At 42.7% G+C, this 21,007-nt stretch overlaps 1 protein-coding gene and 1 long non-coding RNA gene across 2 annotated transcripts in view; one reads left to right on the top strand and one right to left on the bottom strand.

The window, feature by feature from the left end:
* The window catches only part of Plekhh2 (pleckstrin homology, MyTH4 and FERM domain containing H2), a 111,867-nt gene that overhangs the window by 19,638 nt on the left and 71,222 nt on the right, over positions 1-21,007 (bottom strand). The window contains exons 16-24 of the mRNA XM_021217699.2: positions 18,995-19,075; positions 16,130-16,309; positions 12,741-12,849; positions 11,395-11,507; positions 10,531-10,710; positions 5,807-5,904; positions 4,091-4,268; positions 3,092-3,247; positions 1,595-1,692 (exon numbers count right to left, since the gene is read on the bottom strand). Of these exons, the coding sequence (XP_021073358.1) occupies positions 1,595-1,692; positions 3,092-3,247; positions 4,091-4,268; positions 5,807-5,904; positions 10,531-10,710; positions 11,395-11,507; positions 12,741-12,849; positions 16,130-16,309; positions 18,995-19,075 (1,193 nt within the window). The remainder of the gene's footprint in view (positions 1-1,594; positions 1,693-3,091; positions 3,248-4,090; positions 4,269-5,806; positions 5,905-10,530; positions 10,711-11,394; positions 11,508-12,740; positions 12,850-16,129; positions 16,310-18,994; positions 19,076-21,007) is intronic.
* The window catches only part of LOC110335529, a 52,294-nt gene that overhangs the window by 25,247 nt on the left and 6,040 nt on the right, over positions 1-21,007 (top strand). The window contains exon 2 of the long non-coding RNA XR_002381177.1: positions 17,916-17,958. This is a non-coding gene — a long non-coding RNA (uncharacterized LOC110335529). The remainder of the gene's footprint in view (positions 1-17,915; positions 17,959-21,007) is intronic.

The following is a 21,007-nucleotide window of genomic DNA, read 5'->3' as shown; positions in this document are numbered from 1 at the left end:
CCATGGGGCATTTGTCTTGATTGCTAATTGCTGTGAATGGTGTCAACTCTGGGCAGCTGAGCCTGGGCCCTTATTATAAGAAAGTTGGCTGGGAGTTGGGAGGGGCCAGTGATCAACATCAAGCTCTTTGCATTGAGTGCTGCCCGGCTTCCCTCGGTGATGGGCTGTAACCTATAGGATAAAAATCAATCTCTTCCTCCTCAATTTGCGTTCAATTGTGATATTTATCAGAGCAACAGACAGCAAACTAGAACACTGTCATGTCGTGGTCACCTCGCCATCCGTAAGATCCCAGCTCACAAGCTCCTGAATGAAGAGACTCTGATGGACGACAGCTAGCACTGGTCATATAAAAGGAGTCTATTCAAGAGAAGGTCGCCAGCGCTCGGAGGCTGAGTGTGCAGGGTGCAGCCTACAATATGAAGTTATCACCTAATCCAACCATGTCCTTACTGATGAGTATTCAAGCCCTCCCATTATTTTTCACTACTCTAAAATTATGGAAAGAAGATCCTGGGTCACACTGGAATATTCTGTCCATTTATGTGGTTATTTTCGTAGGATAAATTATCAGACAAAGAAATATTGAACTAGATGAAAGGTTGCAACGTTCTTTCTATATTATATAATGCCTCAACTTCTTGCATTCCAATGTTGAGTCTCTGAAGATCTTCCAAAAGCAATTCTGAAAGAATTCAACATTATGCCAATAATTCCGTCAGGTTCTTGGCCTGATATTTTATAGATTAATTTATGAGCTATGAGATTAAAAAATAGAAAAACATCTTTTTCAGAGGTGCATGTCATGTAAGGTGGGCAGTTCAATGCCATCTTCTGCCAAAAAAGGGGTTAAGGAAAAGTATTTGAAACAGAAAGAAAATGGGGTTTCTGAGTACATGCCAAAGTGTGTTATAACTTCATTTGCTGAGAAGGCACGTACTTTCCTTACACAGACCATGAGCCTCCCTCCACGGGGGCTAACCACCCTTTGGATACATTTCTTAAAGTTTCCACTGTCAGCCCCTTTCTGAACTTAGCATCAACACCATCTCTAAATCAATCAATCAATCAATCAGTCAGTCAATCAATCAATCAATCAATCCTGCAGACAGCTCCAGCCTAGGTGTGACTCTGTGTGTCCCATGCTTCTGTGGAACTGCACTAGCTTAATGTAGAGTGACATATTTTCTACAGAGGACTTATGCTTAGCCACTTGTCATCCTTGTTAACTAGGAAATTCCAAAAGGTCTCAGACTGCCCCTATGTCTGTTCCTAACACCACTACCCCATTTTGCCTTGAGCCTTTATCTATCTAAGCAACCAGTTTATAGTTAAAGGCAAAGTTGAGTGGATGGAAGAGGGTGAGAGAAAGAGAAAACCCAGAAAAAAGAGAGAGAGGAACCCAGGAAAAAATAAGAATTAGAAACAAAATCTCATGTGGTAGTTTCACCCAGAACAGAGTTACTACTTATAGAAAAGTAAGCATACGTGTGAATATTGTGCCATGAAGGCCAGTGAGGAGGACACTAGCCCGAGGGCCCGTGGTCTGGACACTCGCATGCTCAGCTCTGCGATCAGATCCCATGTTACACACCTGTTCTTGTAAGTCAGACGGACAGTCCGGCTGCCCTCACACTTGCCGGGCTGCTGTTCTTTGGACGCCTGTTCCCATTTAGAAATGATGTCACAGATCTAAAAAGGAAATAGAAAGCTGAGATCCACAAGAATTTTAAAACCAACACTTTAAAAAGACTAGCGCACCCCTGGGACTGAAAACTTTCAGTTCATACAAACCAACCACACTAGCTCCAGCGTTTTCAGTTTTAGCTTTGCAGAGCTGAGTTTAGGATTGGATTATACATTGTTTCTTTGGTCAGCTGGTCGAGTTGGACACACATTAACTTTGGACAGTGGCCTTACATTTTTACCCAGAAAGGAATCTTAAGGCAGGACTGCATGGGGCTGAAAACAAAGAGATTCCAGGGATTTTTTTTTTTCATGATTTTTGTCTCTGAAGAAGCAATTTTTCCACCTTCTGAATTTATCAAGTTTGGAACAACAAGGCACCCCAAAGAAGTCTGAGAGTGCTCGCCACTCAGGGTTAGCTGTTTGGTACAGTGCAGAGCTTTCTCCCCCTGCTTCCTCCCTTGCAAATTAAATGGACAATGTTTCTGAGGTCCCTCAGTTGAGTAATCCGGTATTTCTAATTGTTGCCATCAGTCCATGGAAATCTTGTGGGTTTTGTTGTTGTTTTATACCATGAGCTAGAAAAGATGTTTAAAAGTATCTCTCTCTCTCTCTCTCTTTTTTTTTCAATTGGCGCTTTTCCTACTGGACTGCAGTTCAGATCTCCCCATAGGCCCAATGCTGAAATTCCCCTCTATGCAAAGGGTTACAACCCTCTTCAAACACTTGTCACCTTTAATTTGTGGTAAGATTATCAGAATATGAATCTGTTCTTTTCTAAGCAATCTAAATATCCCTGAGAGCATAAGCCTCGGTGTTGTGCCCACCACCCCCACCCTCATCATTCCCCCACCCCAAGATCCCACTTAGCCCTCAGGATACTGAAACTGGCAGTGAAATAGAGATGAATGAAGGGGAAAGGTCTCCACATCTTCATTTTTTTTGTTGTTGCTTTCGGTTCCTTTTGTATTTGTTTGTATCCGTACACATGCATGGAGGTCAAAGGGCATTGTGTGGGAGTCAGTTCTCTCCGTCTACCATGTGGGCCCCAGGGATCCACCTCAGGGTTTGTCAGGCTTGGCTGCAAACCCCTTCACCCACTGAGCCATCTTGCTGGCCCACTATTCTAAGTTCCCTACTATTTAGAGTATCATAACAATTATAGCTCTTTTTCTTCTATTAATACAGAGTTTGTGTGCACAGGTGGCATCTTAAGAATTCTATGTCCCACCCCCACTCCTACCCCTGCCCCAGAAAAGAATTCTACAGCTTTGCCAAAGTTTGGCAATTTTTTTAAAAAAAAAAATTGTGCTGATCAGGTTTCTTACATTTCTGGAAAATTCCTGCACTACACTTGCACAGACTCAGTGAGTCTTTTGTTGTCCTTTGAAGAACCAAATCTCACCTTGATGTTTCCCTGAAGACAGTGCTCCAGGTCTCTGCCAGAAGGATCATCTGTGAAGAGTGCGAATCCAGACTGCGCTGGCTTCCTCATTCCTGTGTCCTGGTTCAAAGTGTTCAAAAATTCTTCCACTGTGGTGGACGCATCGAACCCGACTACCTAGCCAAAGGGAGCAAGGCTCTTAATGAAAACCATACGCGCTCGGGGAGCAGGGCGCATGCAATGCGTGACTAATGGGAGTGTGCTCTGTGGCACTTTTAACTTTTTGTCCAGTGCTCTGCTGGAAAAAAACAAAGAAGACTTGCTACCTAAGAGCTCAGAAATGTCAGCTTCAGCCAGCAGGCAGAGAAATTCCAAACTGAATTTGACAGCTCCAAATAGCCTTACACATTGGAAGTAAACTAAGAAATACAGTACAATATGCAGTCAATAGTATATGAAGGAAAATACATTCATTTAAATCAATGAGCACCTTTGTGTATCTAATGTTTATTCTTTTTTAAAAAAACATTTAATTTTTTATTGGTGTGTGTGTGTGTGTGTGTGTGTGTGTGTGTATGTGGCATGCCAAGTTGTGTGATTGTAAGAGGACAACTTGTAACTGTGTGGTCTAGGGATTGAACTCATGATGAAAGGCTTATGGGTAGGAAGAGTAATTGCTAACTTTGTAACATGTAACGTAACAAATGAATATCTGGAGCAGAGAACTGGGAGAGCCTGGGAATATTTTACCAGGTAATCCCTGAGATGTGGAGGAAGCTTGCCTGTCTGTGCCTTGTCAGTGACAGGACCAATTCACTTCTTTGCAGGCCCACAGGTGGGTTAAACTTCACAGAAGCATTCTTGGATTTGTACAACAAAGTATAACATTGTTTCTCATGTCACTCTGTGTTTCAGAGACCTGGTCTCTGGCGGGAAGCATTCTGGGATTTGTACAATCATATTTAACATTGTTTCTCCTGTCATGTCACTGTTTCTGAGACCTGGTCTCTCTGCCCTCACCTGGTAGATCCCGTTCATGAAGTGCACCGGTATGCTGAAGGGCCGAGAATGGTGGTAGGGGTTTCGAAGAAGAGTGGAGAGGATCTCCATCCTGGACGGTCTGGCCTCTCGGTCTCCGTTTTGCTGTGTCCTTTCTACACATCGCTGGCAGTAAATGGCATATTTCCCAAACTCTGTCCTGTAATGCAAAACTTAAGATAAAAATCTAAGAATGAATTAAATTAAGATACTCTAGCATATACAGCTTTCATAGTGTTAATGCTTACTGGACTCCAGTTTCTTTAATTTTGCAACAGACTCAGACATCTTCATATCTTCATGAAGGTTTTTTTTTTTTCCCCTCTCAATCTTTCTGCATGGCTATAATCACAAGCTGAATTTTAAATCACCAGTAATTATACGGTCAATATATAATCAGGGTGCTAACAAATTGAAAGAAGATAATGCATAAAGAATAATATGTTAGGCAGGTGGATTTCTGAGTTCGAGGCCAGCCTGGTCTACAGAGTGAGTTCCAGGACAGCCAAGGCTATACAGAGAAACCCTGTCTCGAACTCCCCCACCCCCTAAAATAGAATAATAAGTTATAACAAAACTACAGGGCCCCAGGCCTCAGGCACAGTACACAAGCACCCTACCTCTAAGTGCCACCCCCTGGTGTCCCAGCAATCTCTTTTGAAGAACCTGCAGATTGTTTCACTGTTAAACAAGGTAAGAAAATGCCTTCATGCAAAAACTCATATCCTATAAACACTACACAGAGCAAAAACATTCAAGGACATAAATGGATACGTGGGATCAAGATTTTTTTTTTCTTCCCTTATTGGTATACAGCATAAAATTAAACACAAATTTTACTTTGTTCCTAGAAAATGGCATTTCTAAATACACTTATACTCAAGTGCTTTCAAGAGACAGACTCAATGGTGCCACCATTTGTCAGGAGCCAGTGACGATAGTCATGTGACCTTGGTCTCTACAGTGTGTGATGGATTGAGGGGTACTTTGCTTTTGTTCCGAGATGCTTGCGTCTCCTTGGATGTGTTTGTGTTGCTCACCACGTCTGTGCTCACACTAACCTCTCGGGCGGGGGTGTGCTTCATTTGGTAGGGTGCTCACACAGCATTCAGCAAGGCCCTGGGTTCAAACCCCAGCACCACAAAAGCACCTCCCAGGAACCTCTCTCAGATGACAACATGAACCTGGAAAAGCCTTGGCCAACTGCCTTAGCCCTTGGTCTAAAAAGATCATTCTAACAACGGATTTTGAATATCTTTTTCAAGAAAATAAAACAACAATACTACCACCACCAAAACAAAAACAGAAGCAATTTGAATACAATTTCAAAACAAAAGAAGACCATGAGGGAAGACTTCCACAAAAAGAATCTAGTCAGGATAAAACTGTGAAAGGGGAACTCAGAAAGCCAACAGCTGCTTTTACCCAGGAATGCGAGACATTCACACTTGCAGGGTACCCCGTCTTTTCACTTAATGTTCTTTGTCAGATCTTCAAGCTCTCCTAGCATCTTGCATAAGATATTTAACATAATAAAGGAAATGTTTTCCAGCCTCTATGTAAAATGAGAGCGAAAGGCTTCCTGTCCCAATATTTGCTTCACACATTCTTTTGAGAATACACCTGGCAGGTTATTAAATTCTTATGATTTATCGTAGAGGCCACATAAATAGTTCAGCTGGCTAGCGTTCTGCATACCTGGAATCTGCATTCCTTTGTAGATGGAGCTGGAGGAGCCACAGGAAAGGGTGGTGGGGAAGGAAGAGTCCAACGCAGAGTGCCAAGAGCTGCCAACCCTGGGTGAGGAGAAGGATTGTTCATCAGTTACACAGACACATTAGAACCGAGTGCCTGGTAGAAGGTGGGAGGAGGACCTGTGAATAGCTCTCCTAACCCTCACAGCTTAGCTCAGTCACATACACGCGATCTCCTCAGAGCATTCACATTAAAGGCATAAAAATTCAACAGTGCGTCAGATCCATGAAGCACCTAGTGTCTACAGCCACAGCACCAAAGCTTACTAATAGAATCAGCAGCTCTCTTTGATGTCCCAAACAAAGCTTGGGGACTTCACTCTCTGTTGCTCCTTTATGTTTTTGCTTATCCATTTAAACATAACTTAGAGAAAAGTGGATTACAAAGTAGCAAAAACCTAAAAATAAAAACCATATTCTCCAACCCCCATCCACTCATTATATATCCACATATAAGGGCAAAGTATAAAATATTGACAGATTGACTTGGATAATAGGGTCATATGTGATTTTTTTTTCCCCTTTGCTCTATTTTCTGTGTTCTTTTCTATGTATTGGTCCTTGTTAAAAAAGTATAACACCAGTATTTTTAGGAATTTTACATAAAAAAGGGGAGAAGATGCATCTTGCCCTTGAGAAATCTAATCTAGTAGGAAGAGCTTATATAAACCCACAGAAAATGATAACAAAAGATACTATCATGAATGAATTGTTTTATAGCACAGAGGCAATGGCTGGGGGTGTCAGGAGAGATTTCCTGGGAGGATATAGTTTGGGATGGATTGTAAAGTAGAACATGGGAAAGGAAGAGAGGGATCTGAGAGGGATCGTGCCAGTGACAGCTGAGAGCACCACAAGGCATTGTGCGCCTGCCGAACAGGGTGGGCTGGGGCTCATCCACTGCTGACCAAGGACAGGTCATTTGTTCGCTTCTCAGGGAGCAGGGAGGGAAGAGCTCGCTCCTGGCATCAGATTCTGTCCTTCAGCTTCCAAAACCACTGCAGGCAGTTGTGAGCTGCCTGCTACGGGTGCTGGGAACTGAACTCTGGTCCTCTGAAAGAGCATACACTCTGAACCATCTCTCGAACCCCGTTTCTGAATCATGTTTGATGACACGGGAGAAATGACTATATTCTGAAGTTTTAGAAGGGACTATGCACAATATGTCCTGTGTGAATCCTGGGGAGTATAAATGTATATGCACTTTTTTTGTGTGTAGATGGCATGTTGTAACTTTATTTTTTTTCAAACCTTATTTTTAATTAAACTAATACAATTTATTTTAAAATATACAACTTAGTATTGACATTTTTAAAGTCTTCAAAATAATTTATAATAGCTAAATGCCTCTTAAATACACATGATATCTTCTGAAGCTAAAAGTAATATGCACTCAACCAGTTTTAAAAATCTATTTGGAACATTAAACATGATAGAAGTAGAGAAAAATCTCTTATGACATCCTCTATGAAAGGAAATTTTGACAAGTTTCTGATTAGACAGAAACCAATCCATCTACAAAGGAGAACACCCAGTGTAACTGTGGCTTCATAGAATGAATTGGGTAGTGTTTCTTCTGTTTCTATTTTGTGGAATAGTTTGAAGAGTATTGGTATTAGGTCTTCTTTGAAAGTCTGATAGAACTCTGAACTAAGCCCATCTGGTCCTGGGCTTTTTGGTTGGGAGACTATTAATGGCAACTTCTATTTCTTTAGGGGTTATGGGACTGTTTAGATGGTTTATCTGATCCTGACTTAACTTTGGTACCTGATATCTGTCTAGAAAATTTTCCATTTCATTCAGATTTTCCAGTTTGGTTGAGTATAGGCTTTTGCAGTAGAATCTGATGGTTTTTTGGATTTCCTCGGGTTCTGTTGTTATGTCTGCCTTTTCAGTTCCGATTTTGTTAATTAGGATACTGTCTCTGTGCCCTCTGGTTAGTCTGGTTCAGGGTCTATCTATTTTGATTTTCTCAACGAAACAGCTCCTGGTTTTGTTGATTCTTTGTATAGTTCTTTTTGTTTCTACTTTGATTATTTCCTGCCGTCTACTCCTCTTGGGTGAATTTGCTTCTTTTTGTGTGTTGTTAAGCTGCTAATGTATGCTCTCTCCAGTTTCTTTTTGGAGACAGTCAGAGCTATGAGTTTTCCTCTTAGCACTGCTTTCTCTGTGTTCCATAAGTTTGGGTATGTTGTGGCTTCATTTTCATTAAATTCTAAAAAGTCTTTCTTTATTTCTTCCTTGACCAAATTATCATTGAGTAGGATGTTGTTCAGCTTCCTTGTATATGTGGACTTTCTGTTATTTTTATTGCTTTTGAAGACCAGCCTTAGTCTGTGGTGATCTGATAGGATGCATGGGATTATTTCTTGTATCTGTTGAGGCCTGTTTTGTGATCGATTATATGGTCAGTTTTGGAGAAGGTACCATGAAGTGCTGAGAAGAAGGTATATTCTTTTGTTTTAGGATGAAATGTTCTGTAGATATCTGTTAAATCCATTTGGTCCATAACTTCTGTTAGTTTCACTGTGTCTCTGTTTAGTTTGTGTTTCCATAATCTGTCCACTGCTAAGAGTGAGGTGTTGAAGTCTCCCACTATTATTGTGTGAGGTGCAATATGTGCTTTGAGCTTTAGTAAAGTTTCTTTTAAGAATGTGGGCGCCCTTGCATTTGGAGCATAGAAATTCAGAATTGAGAGTTCTTGGTAGATTTTTTTCCTTTGATGAGTATGAAGTGTCCTTCCTTATCCTTTTTGATAACTTTTGGTTGAAAATTGATTTTATTCGATATTAGACTGGCAACTCCAGCTTGTTTCTTGGGACCATTTGCTTGGAAAATTGTTTTCCAGACCTTTACTCTGAGGTAGTGTCTGTCTTTGACGCTGAGATGCATTTCTTGTAGCAGCAAACTGCTGGGTCCTGTTTATGTATCCAGTCTGTTTTTCTATGTTTTTTTATTGGGGAATTGAGTCCATTGATATCAAGAAAGATACCAAGATACCAAGGATCAAAGATACCAAGGAAGAGCAATTGTTGCTTCCTGCTACTTTTGATGTTATTTTTATGTTTGTGTGGCTATCTTCTTTTGGGTTTGTTGAAAGATTACTTTCTTGCTTTTTCTACAGTGTAGTTTCCCTCCTTGTGTTGGCATTTTCCATTTATTATCCTCTGTAGGGCTGGATTTGTGGAAATATATTGTATACATTTGTTTTTGTCATGGAATATCTTGGTTTCTCCATATATGGTAATTGAGAATTTTTCTGGGTATAGTAGTCTGGAATGGCATTTGTGTTCTCTTAGGGTCTGTATGACATCTGTCCAGGATCTTTTAGCTTTCATAGNCTCTGGTGAGAAGTCTGGTATAATTCTGATAGGTCTGCCTTTATATGTTACTAGATCTTTTCCCCCTACTGCTTTTAATTTTCTTTCTTTGTTTTGAGGATTTGGTGTTTTGACTATTATATGATGGAACAAATTTCTGTTATGGTCCAATCTATTTGGAGTCCTGTAGGCTTCTTGTATGTTCATTTGCATCTCTTTCTTTAAGTTAGGAAAGTTTTCTTCTATAATTTTGTTGAAGATATTTACTGGCCCTTTAAGTTGGGAATCTTCAGTTTCCTCTATACCTATTATCCTTAGGTTTGGTCTTCTCATTGTGTCCTGGATTTCCTAGATGTTTTGGGTTAGGAGCTTTTTGCTTTTGCATTTTCTTTGTTGTGTCAATGTTTTCTATGGTATCTTCTGCACCTGAGAGTCTCTCTTCTATCTCTTGTATTCTGTTGGTGATGCTTGAGTCTATGACTCCTGGTCTCTTTCCTAGGTTTTCTATCTCCAGGGTTGTCTCCCTTTGTGATTTCTTTATTGTTTTTATTTCCATTTTTAGGTCCTGGATGGTTTTGTTTAATTCCTTCACCTGTTTGGTTGTGTTTTCCTGTAATTCTTTAAGGAATTTTTGTGTTTCCCCTTTGAGGGCCTATTTACCTGTGCTCTCCTATATTTCTTTAAGGGAGTTATTTATGTCCTTCCTAAAGTCCTCTATCAGCATCATGAGATGTGATTTTAAATCCAAATCTTGCTTTTCTGGTGTGTTGAGGTATCCAGGACTTGCTGTGGTGGGAGAACTGGGTTCTGATAATGCCAAGCAGCCTTGGTTTCTGTTGTTTATGTTCTTGCCCTTGCCTCTCACCATTTGGTTATCTCTGGTGTTAGCTGCTCTTGCTGTCTCTGACTGTGGCTTGTCCCTCCTGCAAGTCTGTGTGTCAATACTCTTGGGAGATCACTTCTCTCTTTGAGGAATTTGGGTATGAAGAGATGTGGCACAGGGTCAGCTCCAGGGTGTACATGGAAACCTGAAGGATCCTGTCCCTGGCTATTCCTTGGTTCCTGTGTCCTGAGGGCTCTCGGCAGGTCCCTCGGAGCAGAAGTGGTGGTCTTACCTGTGCTCACAGGTGTGTCCCAGAGGTATTTGAGTGTAGAGCGCTGTGGTACTGTATATGCAGTTATATCGAAGCATAGGATAGACAAGAAAACCCAAGGGATATACATCAAAATATCAATAACCATCTTCCATTCATGCTGTTTGTATTCTCAGATGTCTGTACTGAATGTGTATCATTCTTAGGACCAGAAGAAATCATTTCAAATGGCATGCCTGTGCATCAATACACACCTGCAGCGGGCCTGGCTGATTCTGCGGCTGTCTCCGTCTTGTCTGCTTAATAAGCTGGCAGCAAATTTCATTCTGTAGCTCGGGATGTGTCAGGCAGACCTGCAAAGCGCTCTGGGCTAGAGAGATATGGTAGTCGATGGCAGGGGAGTCAACCGCAGCGTTTATAAAGAGCTGGCAGGTCTGAATGGGGAAGAATACACCGGAGTGAGAAACTATCAGGTTCACTTTGCACAAATCATAGCCATTCTATTTATTAGCAATAGTTTCTTGTCTAAAACAATAAAAAAGGGTATACTATGATAACCCCAATCAAAAGAAATTTGGAGTGGCCAATGTAAAAACAGACCAAGCAGACCTCAGAGCCAAGGGATTTTGCCAAAGACAAAGAGGGTCATTCTATAATGATAAGGCATGACTTCATCTGGAAGGCATGATTACACTGTGTTCTCTAATAACAGCTTTGAAACACATCCACCTCACCTGTCAGCCATCCATTTTAACCTTCACATCTTCATGTTAAAGTTCAAGTTAGGCCTATTAAATGCTTTCCATTGCCCTCCTTAAAATGCCCATGCTTTCCTCTACCACACAAAGGGTAACAGTCTCCTGATGGAGCATCATCATACATGTCTCCAGAAGACAGCGAGGCTGGGGGATATAGCTCAGTGGAAGAGTGCTCGTTTCTCTCCACATCATCATCATCATCATCATCACCACCATCATCATCATCCTCACCATCATCATCACCATCACCACCATCATCATCTTACCAACATCACAGCTTAAATTTTCTTAGCGTCAAACATTATAACAAATGATTACATTCCATTAATTATGTAATTTGCCAACAAGTAACAATCTTACCTTAAATAGCTTAATGGCCTCGGTCTGCAGAGCTTCCGAAGGCAGTGTGGTCAGAGGGGACAGGATTCCTTCTTTGCTGTGACACAGCATGGGGTGTCTCCATATCTGGGAGGCTGAACACAGAAGAGCACATGAGGTTCCACTAACCTTATCCTTTAGCTCATTCAGTCCTGGCTCACTTTCTCCAAGGATCAGAAAAACAACAACAACAAACAACAACAACAACAACAACAACAACAACAACAACCCTCTTAGCAATGCTGTTTTCCCATGTTTCTCTTTTGGAGGAGTGAATGCAGAAGAGTCGAGTCCTGGCTGACTGGCTGTCATCATTCTACCTGGCACCATGCCGCTTCCACATGCCAATAGGTGGTGAGCCTGCTAGGAGAGTAACTTTAATAACAAGGGTCTTGGAAAGGATGGAGAGAGAAGCCAAACAGGAGGAGATATGAAGACAGGAACATGAAGTCGCTCCTGAAATCAATACTCCTTAAGTCTCTATGCTGTGGCTGGGCATGCAGCTTGGTGGTAAAGTCCGTGCTGTGCATGCTGCAGGCCCTGGGCTCTACCCTATCACTGCCTAAATACTGGCCAGTAGCAATGGAATGTGGTCTCCGTACGTAAATCACGGGACAGAGTCTAGAGTCTCAGTGGATAACCTTATAGGACAGCTAATCTTGAACCTCAATGGGACAAGATTCAGAAATCTGCCTCTGGGCTTGTCTGTGAGGCATTCCCAGATGGCTAAACAGAGAAGGGAGACCCACCCTGAACACCGGGCCTCACTATTCCACAGACTGGAGTCCTGGTGTGAATAAAAAGAAGAAAGCAATATGATCACCTCATTGCCCTGCCAAAGTGCCTTCTGCACCACAAGGCTGTGTCCCTTCAAGGTGCAGACACAAAGTAACTCTTCCTTTCTCATCTTCCTACTTGAGCAGCTGATCACAGCAGTAACAAATGTAATACTACTCCTTAGCTATAAGACTAATGGCAACGCAAAGCTATGCATGCTATAAAAGGGCGAGTCGGGGCTTAATTTCAACGCGGATGAAGCACCTTCGGAGAGTTGGACTGCACTGAGTGGGCTGGCTGAGGGATCTTCTAAGGCTAACGAGTGTTTCGTCATGTTAGAGAGAGGTGCCAGGGTGCAACACCCCAGACAAGGGGAGCAATGCAGGCACGAACATGAAGGTTGCCAATGCTCCCGGAGCCTGAGAACTCTGGCCCAGTACAAGGAAAGCCAGGGATGAGGTGGCTGGCCGTAGAGAAAGAGTAACGGATAATGTGAAGCCCCCATTAGGCTACATGTTCGGGATATCAGGCCTACGCGCTTATGAACTTACAGGGCTCCCCTTCTATATTTAGCAGCTTGCAAACCAGTTGTTCAAATTCGGATCCAACATTTATATTGTTGCTTCCAGCTGCAACAGTGAGGTGATACAGCCAAGCTTCCTTCAAAAGAGAACATGTGAACAGAAACGTTAGCCAAGACGTCCCATTCATTTCACCAGAAGGAACAACCTGCAAAAATAGCAAATGGAACAAAACGAACAAAGAACAACTAACCAACCACCAACAAACCTTGAGACAGAGGAGAAACTGCTTTCTTCAGTTTTTGTACATTTTAGTGTGTGTGTGCGCACACACACACACACACACACACACGCATGCGTGCATGAGGGGTGTGCATGCGTGTGGAGGTCACACATAACCTGAGGGAGCTGGCTCTCTCTTTCTACCCTGTGGGCTCCAGGTATGGAACTCAGATCCTCGAGCTTGCTGGTAAGCTCCCAAGGAGGTCACTCCCCCGAGCTACACTCAGTTTTCACTGTTCAGCACACACTTCTTAGAAAAGCCTGATAAAACTAAGGAGTGTAATACATGTTAGAAGTCTAGAATAAATAGAGCTAGTTAAAGTTATTTTAGGATGTACAATCCTTGTATTCTAAGAAATACAACAAAGTCTAGCCAATTTAAAATCTTACTATCAAAGTAGTATATACAAAATACTGAAGAAATAAAAATAAAAAAATATTGAAAAAAGTAATATCCAATTTTTCAACTTCTATTTTTCCTTTGCAGAAATACATGTGTAGACTGATTTTTTTTTTTTTTTAATTTTGGTTTTTCGAGACAGGGTTTTTCTGTGTGGTTCTGGCTGTCCTGGAACTCACTCTGTAGACCTGGCTGACCTCAAACTCAGAGATCTGCCCACCTTTGCCTACCAAGAGCTGGGATTAAAGCATGTGCCACCACTGCCTGGCATGTAGACTACATTTTTATGATAGTTGATATTATACTGAAACAGACTGTTATAATTTCTGCATTTTAGTAATATTTAACATCATTAATTTTTCAGATAAAAGATATTGTCCCATATAATACCTGTTAGTTAAAAGGGGGTATTTGTTATATTTTTCTATCTTTAAAATATTTCTGATATAAGCCGGGCAGTGGTGGAACACGCCTTTAATCCCAGTACTTGGGAGGCAGAGGCAGGCNGATTTCTGAGTTCGAGACCAGCCTGGTCTACAGAGTGAGTTCCAGCACAGCCAGGGCTACATAGAGAAAACCAGGCTCGAAAAACCAAAAATAGAAAAAAAATCTGAAATAAAAATTTTAAAATAATATAGCCAATTAATGATAATTTTCTTCATATAATATTCCTTTTAAATAAACTTCTGGGATCAAATCTAGACCTTGCACATGTGTGACCACCAAGCTGCATCTGTGACTTCCTTAGTGAATGATCTTGGAAAATAAATAGGGGTCATGGTGAGGAACCAGACTCTAGGGACTGGCAGTAACCTATCCAGTGGACACTGCAGGAGCTTCCCAGTGTGCTCCCTCAGCGTGCTCCCCAGCTCAGTGTGCTCCCTCAGCTCAGCGTGCTCCCTCAGCTCTGTATGCTCCCTCGGCGTGCTCCCTCAGCTCAGCGTGCTCCCTCAGCTCTGTATGCTCCCTCAGCGTGCTCCCTCAGCTCAGTGTGCTCCCTCAGTGTGCTTCCTCAGCTGAGTGTGCTCCCTCAGGTCAGTGTGCTCCCTCAGCGTGTTCCCTCAGCTCAGTGTGCTCCCTCAGTGTGCTTCCTCAGCTGAGTGTGCTCCCTCAGGTCAGTGTGCTCCCTCAGCGTGCTCCCTCAGCTCAGTGTGCTCCCTCAGCGTGCTTCCTCAGCTGAGTGTGCTCCCTCAGCTCAGTGTGCTCCCTCAGTGTGCTTCCTCAGCTGAGTGTGCTCCCTCAGGTCAGTGTGCTCCCTCAGCTCAGTTTGTGCTCCCTCAGCCCAGTGTGCTCCCTCAGTGTGCTCCCTCAGCCCAGTGTGCTCCCTCAGTGTGCTCCCTCAGCCCAGTGTGCTCCCTCAGCATGCTCTCTCCAGTACTGGGTTGTACAAAAGTTTTAAAATCTTTGATGATTTGGAAATTTGTCATTTTTCACACTTTCCATCTCTTTGATTATAGAAGTCAGAATTCTCTTTCCTCATGACTTAGTAAGTTTTTCAGTGAGCCTTCTCTCATTTTGCTAGTAGAAATGTAATTTGTTTTAATCAAACAGGAAGCAGTAAACACAAATGTTTGGGAGCCTGGATTCTGGAGTCAGGAGACGGGTCTAAATCTCAACAGGCAAGCGTTCCTGTTCTTGTCTCTGTGAGTAGAACTAAAGCCATCTCCTGCATGAGTAAAGATAAAGATGTCTACAGAGGACTCTGCCTGATACATGTGTTCAAACACAACCACCAACACTAAGACATTATTGTTTGGATGATCAAGACACAAGACTCAATTCCACACAGGGACTATTTTGAGCTTTTCTAATACAACCTAATTGTGTTTATAATCTCATTTGATATAAAGGACTTTAATACATATTTATGCTAATTTTATGTGCATGAACATTTTGCATGCATGTATGTTAGTTCGCCCTTGAGTGCCTCATATCCTTGGAGCCACTGAAACCACAACTCCAGAGGGCTATGAGGGTTGGGAGCCTCCGCGTGGGTGACGAGAGATGAGAGAGCTGCAGGCTCCTGCTGTTGTGCCCCGGAGTATAGATTTTTAAAGTTTCTCTACCACGTCCACCGTGTTTTGTCACATTGTGTCTTTTTCTTAGAAAACACTTTCAAAGATAAAAGCTTTTTAAAGAAAAAAAAATTCATTAAATTCTTCTAGCTCTTTCAATCCATCCGGAAATTAATTTTTTGACAATTGTGTAAAATGAAAAATTATGTTTTCCTTAATAGCTAATTTCATCAAAACACAACAAACATAATGATACATATAATAAATACACAATCATTTATTTCCCATCAATTTGTGATTCTTCCTTTATCATATAGTTATATACATATAGCAAATATAATTGTTCACTTTTGTTGTCTCTAAACCAAAGTTTTTTCTGAAGAAAAAAAAATCAACAAAGAATGAAAGCTGTTAGAGCCCTAGGCTCTCTGGGCGTGCCCAGCCTGGGAGGCTCACACTTGTACACAGAAGGGGCGTCCATCCCCCAGGGCCACCATTAATTTTGATCTTGAGACAGTTTTGTCAATAGATTGAAGACCAGCATGTTCAGATGAAGCTTATTTCCAGAGAGGTAAAAATCGCAGGAAAACAGAAATTAAAAAGCTTTTTTTTTTCCCTCTCCCCAAAATTTGTTCTTAATCCCATAAAATTGGCCTGAAACCCTTAGTACCCGAAGCATAACGTCTGGGTCACTTTAGAAGAACCACGGGGCTGTTAAGTACCTTTTCGTGCTTAGATCCGATGAGCAGGTAAGTAGGGCCCTGGTCTTTGGGGTGGACAATGATGGTGTAGTGAGTGGACAGCAGGTAGCACCCCCGGGTCTCATAGTCTTCATCCGAGTCACAGGACCTGTCCACCTCTTCCACCTTAGCCTCCCAGAGTTTGATCTGACCTAGAGGGAACTGAAGCGAAGGCCAGTTACGTGAGCGAAGGCGCTGTCTGTCTCTTCCTACAAGTTACTGTGGCCCTTTCCTCTTCTCCTTTAAAAAGGCCTGCTGTGAGAGACAAATACCTCGCTGAAATCTAATTGGCCCTGTTGTTACAAGACAGCAAAAGGAAGAAACCCTATCTGTGATATAAAACCACCAAGTGAATACTGGACATTTGACATTTGAAGCAAAAATAACCAGAATGTGCTCTGGTGACGGATTCCTGGCTCAGGATACAGTTATATTTCAGCCAAAATACTCAGTGGACTGTCTTCCTCACAGATTGGTGAGTGCTTTGGTTAAGCTGGTCAATCAAGAGGTAAAATGTAGACACAGGCTCCAGGTTCTCCACGGAAAGACATGACTTGGCAGCTGGTACAGAGGCTGGCTCAGACCCCCACTGATGTCCCGTGTTCTCAGACCATTGATCAAAGTGTGTCACATATCCCTGGGAGGGACTGTGGTCCCCTCCACTGCAATTTAAAGGTAAGCGAATCTTCCTACAGCTGATTCTGTTAAAGTTTACTCTTTTACTAACGTAGCATGCCTTCCCTGTTAGCCAGTTAGTAGATCTGTACGTATTTAAACTTCTACACAAGTTCATGACATTGCAGGACATTCTTCAGATTTATAGCTCCTAAAATATTTGGCCAGGTTCGCAAATGTTTGCAGAGATTACTTTTTTTTTTTCTTTTTGATCGGGAAGGGTGTTGAGACAATCGATGCCTTACTCTATATGCAGGTAGAGCAGTCATCCCCCTGCATCAGCTCCCCGAGGTACTGGCTGCAATTCTTTGAAATAGCCCATCTTAACCACAAAGACATGTGCGCTCTCTCCTCCACTTCCGTGGTGCATTCCAAGGCTCTGTGCTCGGCCTCCCCGTCCTGACCACCTACACACGCGGTGGGTGATCTCATGGCTTAAGTCCCAGTCTAGCTGTCCCAGACGCCTAACTCCAGTCTGATCTGGACTGGGCTGTCTAGCAGCATCTCAAGCTCCCTTCGGCAAGTCTCCCTCAGTCACCTGCTCCACCAGCCGTCCCCACTATCCTCAGTGACGTCATCTTTCCAAAAGTTTGGGCCCAAAACGTTGGCAGCACCGCTGACCCTCTTACATCACTGACATAAATTTCCATCAACAAGACCTCCAGAATATAGCGCCAGGAGGTGCTTGTTTCTGGTTAGCACCTCCACCAACCACAGCTGTCTCGGACTGGATTAATCTACCAGTCTCCTGATTAGAATCTTCCCCGTTCCCTCCAGTCTGCCCCTAAGTAGGAGCCTCGTGTTTCTGTTAAGGAGAATGAGTCTGTGGTGGCTCTGCTCAAAACCCTCCAGTGTATCTTGTCTCACTCGGAGTAAAACCTGGAGGCAGTGGAACATGGCACGCCAAAGACTCCTTAATAAATAAAGATTATCTTGTGCTAAATCTACCTGGTGACTGGTTAATAATAAGGACTACTTAATTAAACATACTGTCTTTCACATGTAACGTATTTGAGTTTTAAAAAATTATTTTCATTTTACACGTATGTGTTTGTCTGTCTATGTGTATGTCACATGGCTGTGGTTCCAGCAGAGGCCAGAAGAGGTTGTCAGATTCTCTGGAACTGGAGTTACAGGTGACTGAGCTCCTGTCTCAGTGTGGGTGTTGGGTACCAAACAGGTCCTCTAGAAGAGCATCCAGTCCCTGGTCTCTATCTCCTCAATTTATCTTAAAGATAAATTCACTTACTGAACCGGTCTAAAACTGTGCCCCAAGTCCATATCGGGACTTTAATGCCCACTTTCCTGAGCATCAATTTAGCAGGGACTGCTGAATGTCACTCTGCACTGGGCTTAGACCTAAAGCTTCAGGCAGCACTGCTAGGCAAGCTCTTCCTAGCTCCTCTGGACACATCTTCTTTCTAACGGCTGTGACTATTAACTCCCATGCCATTGGCAATGTGAGAAAAACAGCCTGGCTGTTAAATCAAGCTGGTAGACCTTCGAGTACAGCCTGAGAAAAGGGACCAGGGAAATGATTAACCCACGTGGTCACTGGACCAAGTCCAGGGTCATTAACTGGCCAGCCACAGGCTTCTGACACCATCATTTTATAGCAGCTTGAGGCTCATTGATATTGGCTAGATTCATGGAGTTGTGGTAACACCAAGGTGACAATGACCTGTGACACTTTCACCTTGGGTAGATGGCCTATCTTTCTACTTTCAGAGTGAGGATTACTCCAGTTCCTGGGAGTGAGGCAGATATTAATTTAAAAATGAGTAGATAGGATATAACGTGTGAATGGATGGACTGGTAAGAGGCATCCAGGCATCCAGGCCCCAACAGCAGGAGCTCTCCCTGTCAGAGCTGCTCAAATCCTGAGGCTTTTTCTAATTGGTCAGAACCCTGGGGAGAGTGGTTAAGGAATGTTAGCAGTAAAACAGGGCTTTGCTCTTCCAGTTCTTAGAAAGTACATTAGGTACAAGCTACTAAGTTAAAGTTTTAAGTACAGGCCAAGCAGGTTACTGCCTCAGAAAGAAATGTGGATGACGCTAAGTTACTAAAATTTCTAACGTTTCCCCAAGCAACAGAAAAGTCAAAAAGAAAAGCTTTTTAAGCTAGCACAAGCAAAATTCCCTCCCTCGTTGGGGTATCAGGATGGATACATACCTTATCCTCTTGATTGCGGAAATAGTACAAGACCTTTCCAACAAGCATGCACCAGACTCTCTTAGAGTAGCCATGCTTCACCTGGAATCACATTGCGAGGGATTAAAATGTAGTTCAGAAGTCTGGAAAACGGCAGTATAGTTTATACGTTCTTTGTGAGGCTCTACAGACGCTGGTTCAAGACGGAAGTGGTAATCCGGGCAGACTGCTCAAACGCTGCCCATATAACCATGACGTTTACATTGGAGAGTGTATTTTCCAGAGTTACTGTTAAAATTATTATCCCTCTAGCCTTTTCATCATAGCTTTGTTAGGAGGGGTTAGGACTTATTTTATCCTGATGAAGCTACGTTCCTTATAGCATTGATTTTTTTTTTTCTAAATTGATTGTGAAATTCTACTTTCAATTTATGTGTGGCCTCCTATAGCTATCAGATCCACTATCATCAGCTATCACTCACTGCCTGTGACAGTGGCTGATGGCACTGCACAGCCTGGAAGCTTTACAGCATACCATGCGACGATTCCAGAGAGTCTGCTGTGTGTCACATGCGAAGCTGCAGGCTAGAACAGAGGTTTTCAACCTGTTCTAGGGATAGGACTCCTTATGGGGGGGGGTCAAAAGACCCGTTCACAGGGGTCACATATCAGATATCCTGCTTATGAGATATTTATACTACGATTCATAACAGCAGCAAAGTTACAGTTATGAAGTAGCAATGAAAATAACCTTATGGTTGGGGTCACCCCACCATGAGCAATTATTCTAAAGGGTCACATTATTAGGAAAGTTGGGGACTGCTGGCCTAGGGTAAGGCGCAGATCAGCTGAGAACCGCGAGGGTCAGTACTTGGTAACCTCGACAATTCTGAACTGTGAGTTCCCATCCGCACTAGTCCTGCTCGGCACAGGCATTCAAGGTCTATCCACACAGACCCCACAACATCCTCCACTCTACAAGGACATGAAGAGACCCAGTCCTACCAGTGGGCAAGCTTAAGATAAAGCCCCGTTATTCCCACTCCACAGACACACACAGAGACACAAACACACACATACAGAGACACAGATACACAGAGAGACACACACACAGAGACAAGATACACAGAGAGACACACACACAGAGACACAGATACACAGAGAGACACACATAGACAAACACACACACAAAAACAGACAAACACAGACACACACAGAGACACAGAGAGACACACACACAGAGACACAGATACACAGAGAGACACACACACAGAGAGAGACACAGATACAGAGAGACAAACACAGACACACACAGAGACACACACATTCATGCTGCAGTATCCTCAGGCAAGTGACTTACCCTGTCACAAAGTAGGATAACCCTGGGCTGTCATTTGACCAAAATGAGACAACACATAAAACAAAAATATAATAGTGACCACAATAAATGTTTCCTTCCTCACTATATAAAGAGTCAAATACATGGCCTCTCTTAAAACCACAAAAACCAGCTAGCCTGCGGCATTCCAAGTTATGGTTTAAATGAATAACTCTGCCTAATGATTTGATGGATTTAGAATGCTCCTTGAGAAACAGCAACAACAAAATGTTGCATTTGGCACAACAGCCCTCAGTTTAATTAAATTTGGAAACATGTATTTACAGAGGAATATCGTGGGCTTTTAAACAGTACACTGCAGGGCTGTTTCCTCTTTCTTTAAACAGCTCGGAAAGAAGGTTTCTCAAAACCAGAGTATAAGTCATGCACTTGGAAATAATTTACTTTTCAAACAGAACAATGACTACATCTAGACCAAAAGTGAGGACCTTTATTAATACTATAAAGCTGTGCTTTACACTGGAGCAAAGTCTGATGTCTCAGCTGAGTAATGCCAGCCCTCGGGGGGAGAGGCAAGATTATGGAGCTGGAGACCAGCCTGGGATACCTAGCTAATACTAGTGCAGCCTGAGCTGCACAGCAGCATCCTGTGTCAGAGGGAGAGAGAGAGAGAGAGAGAGAGAGAGAGAGAGAGA

This window comes from Mus pahari, chromosome 18 (genome assembly GCF_900095145.1).
Source record: "Mus pahari chromosome 18, PAHARI_EIJ_v1.1, whole genome shotgun sequence".
In the NCBI taxonomy this organism is placed as follows: Eukaryota; Metazoa; Chordata; class Mammalia; order Rodentia; family Muridae; genus Mus; species Mus pahari.
This window is presented reverse-complemented; position numbering and strand designations above follow the sequence as displayed.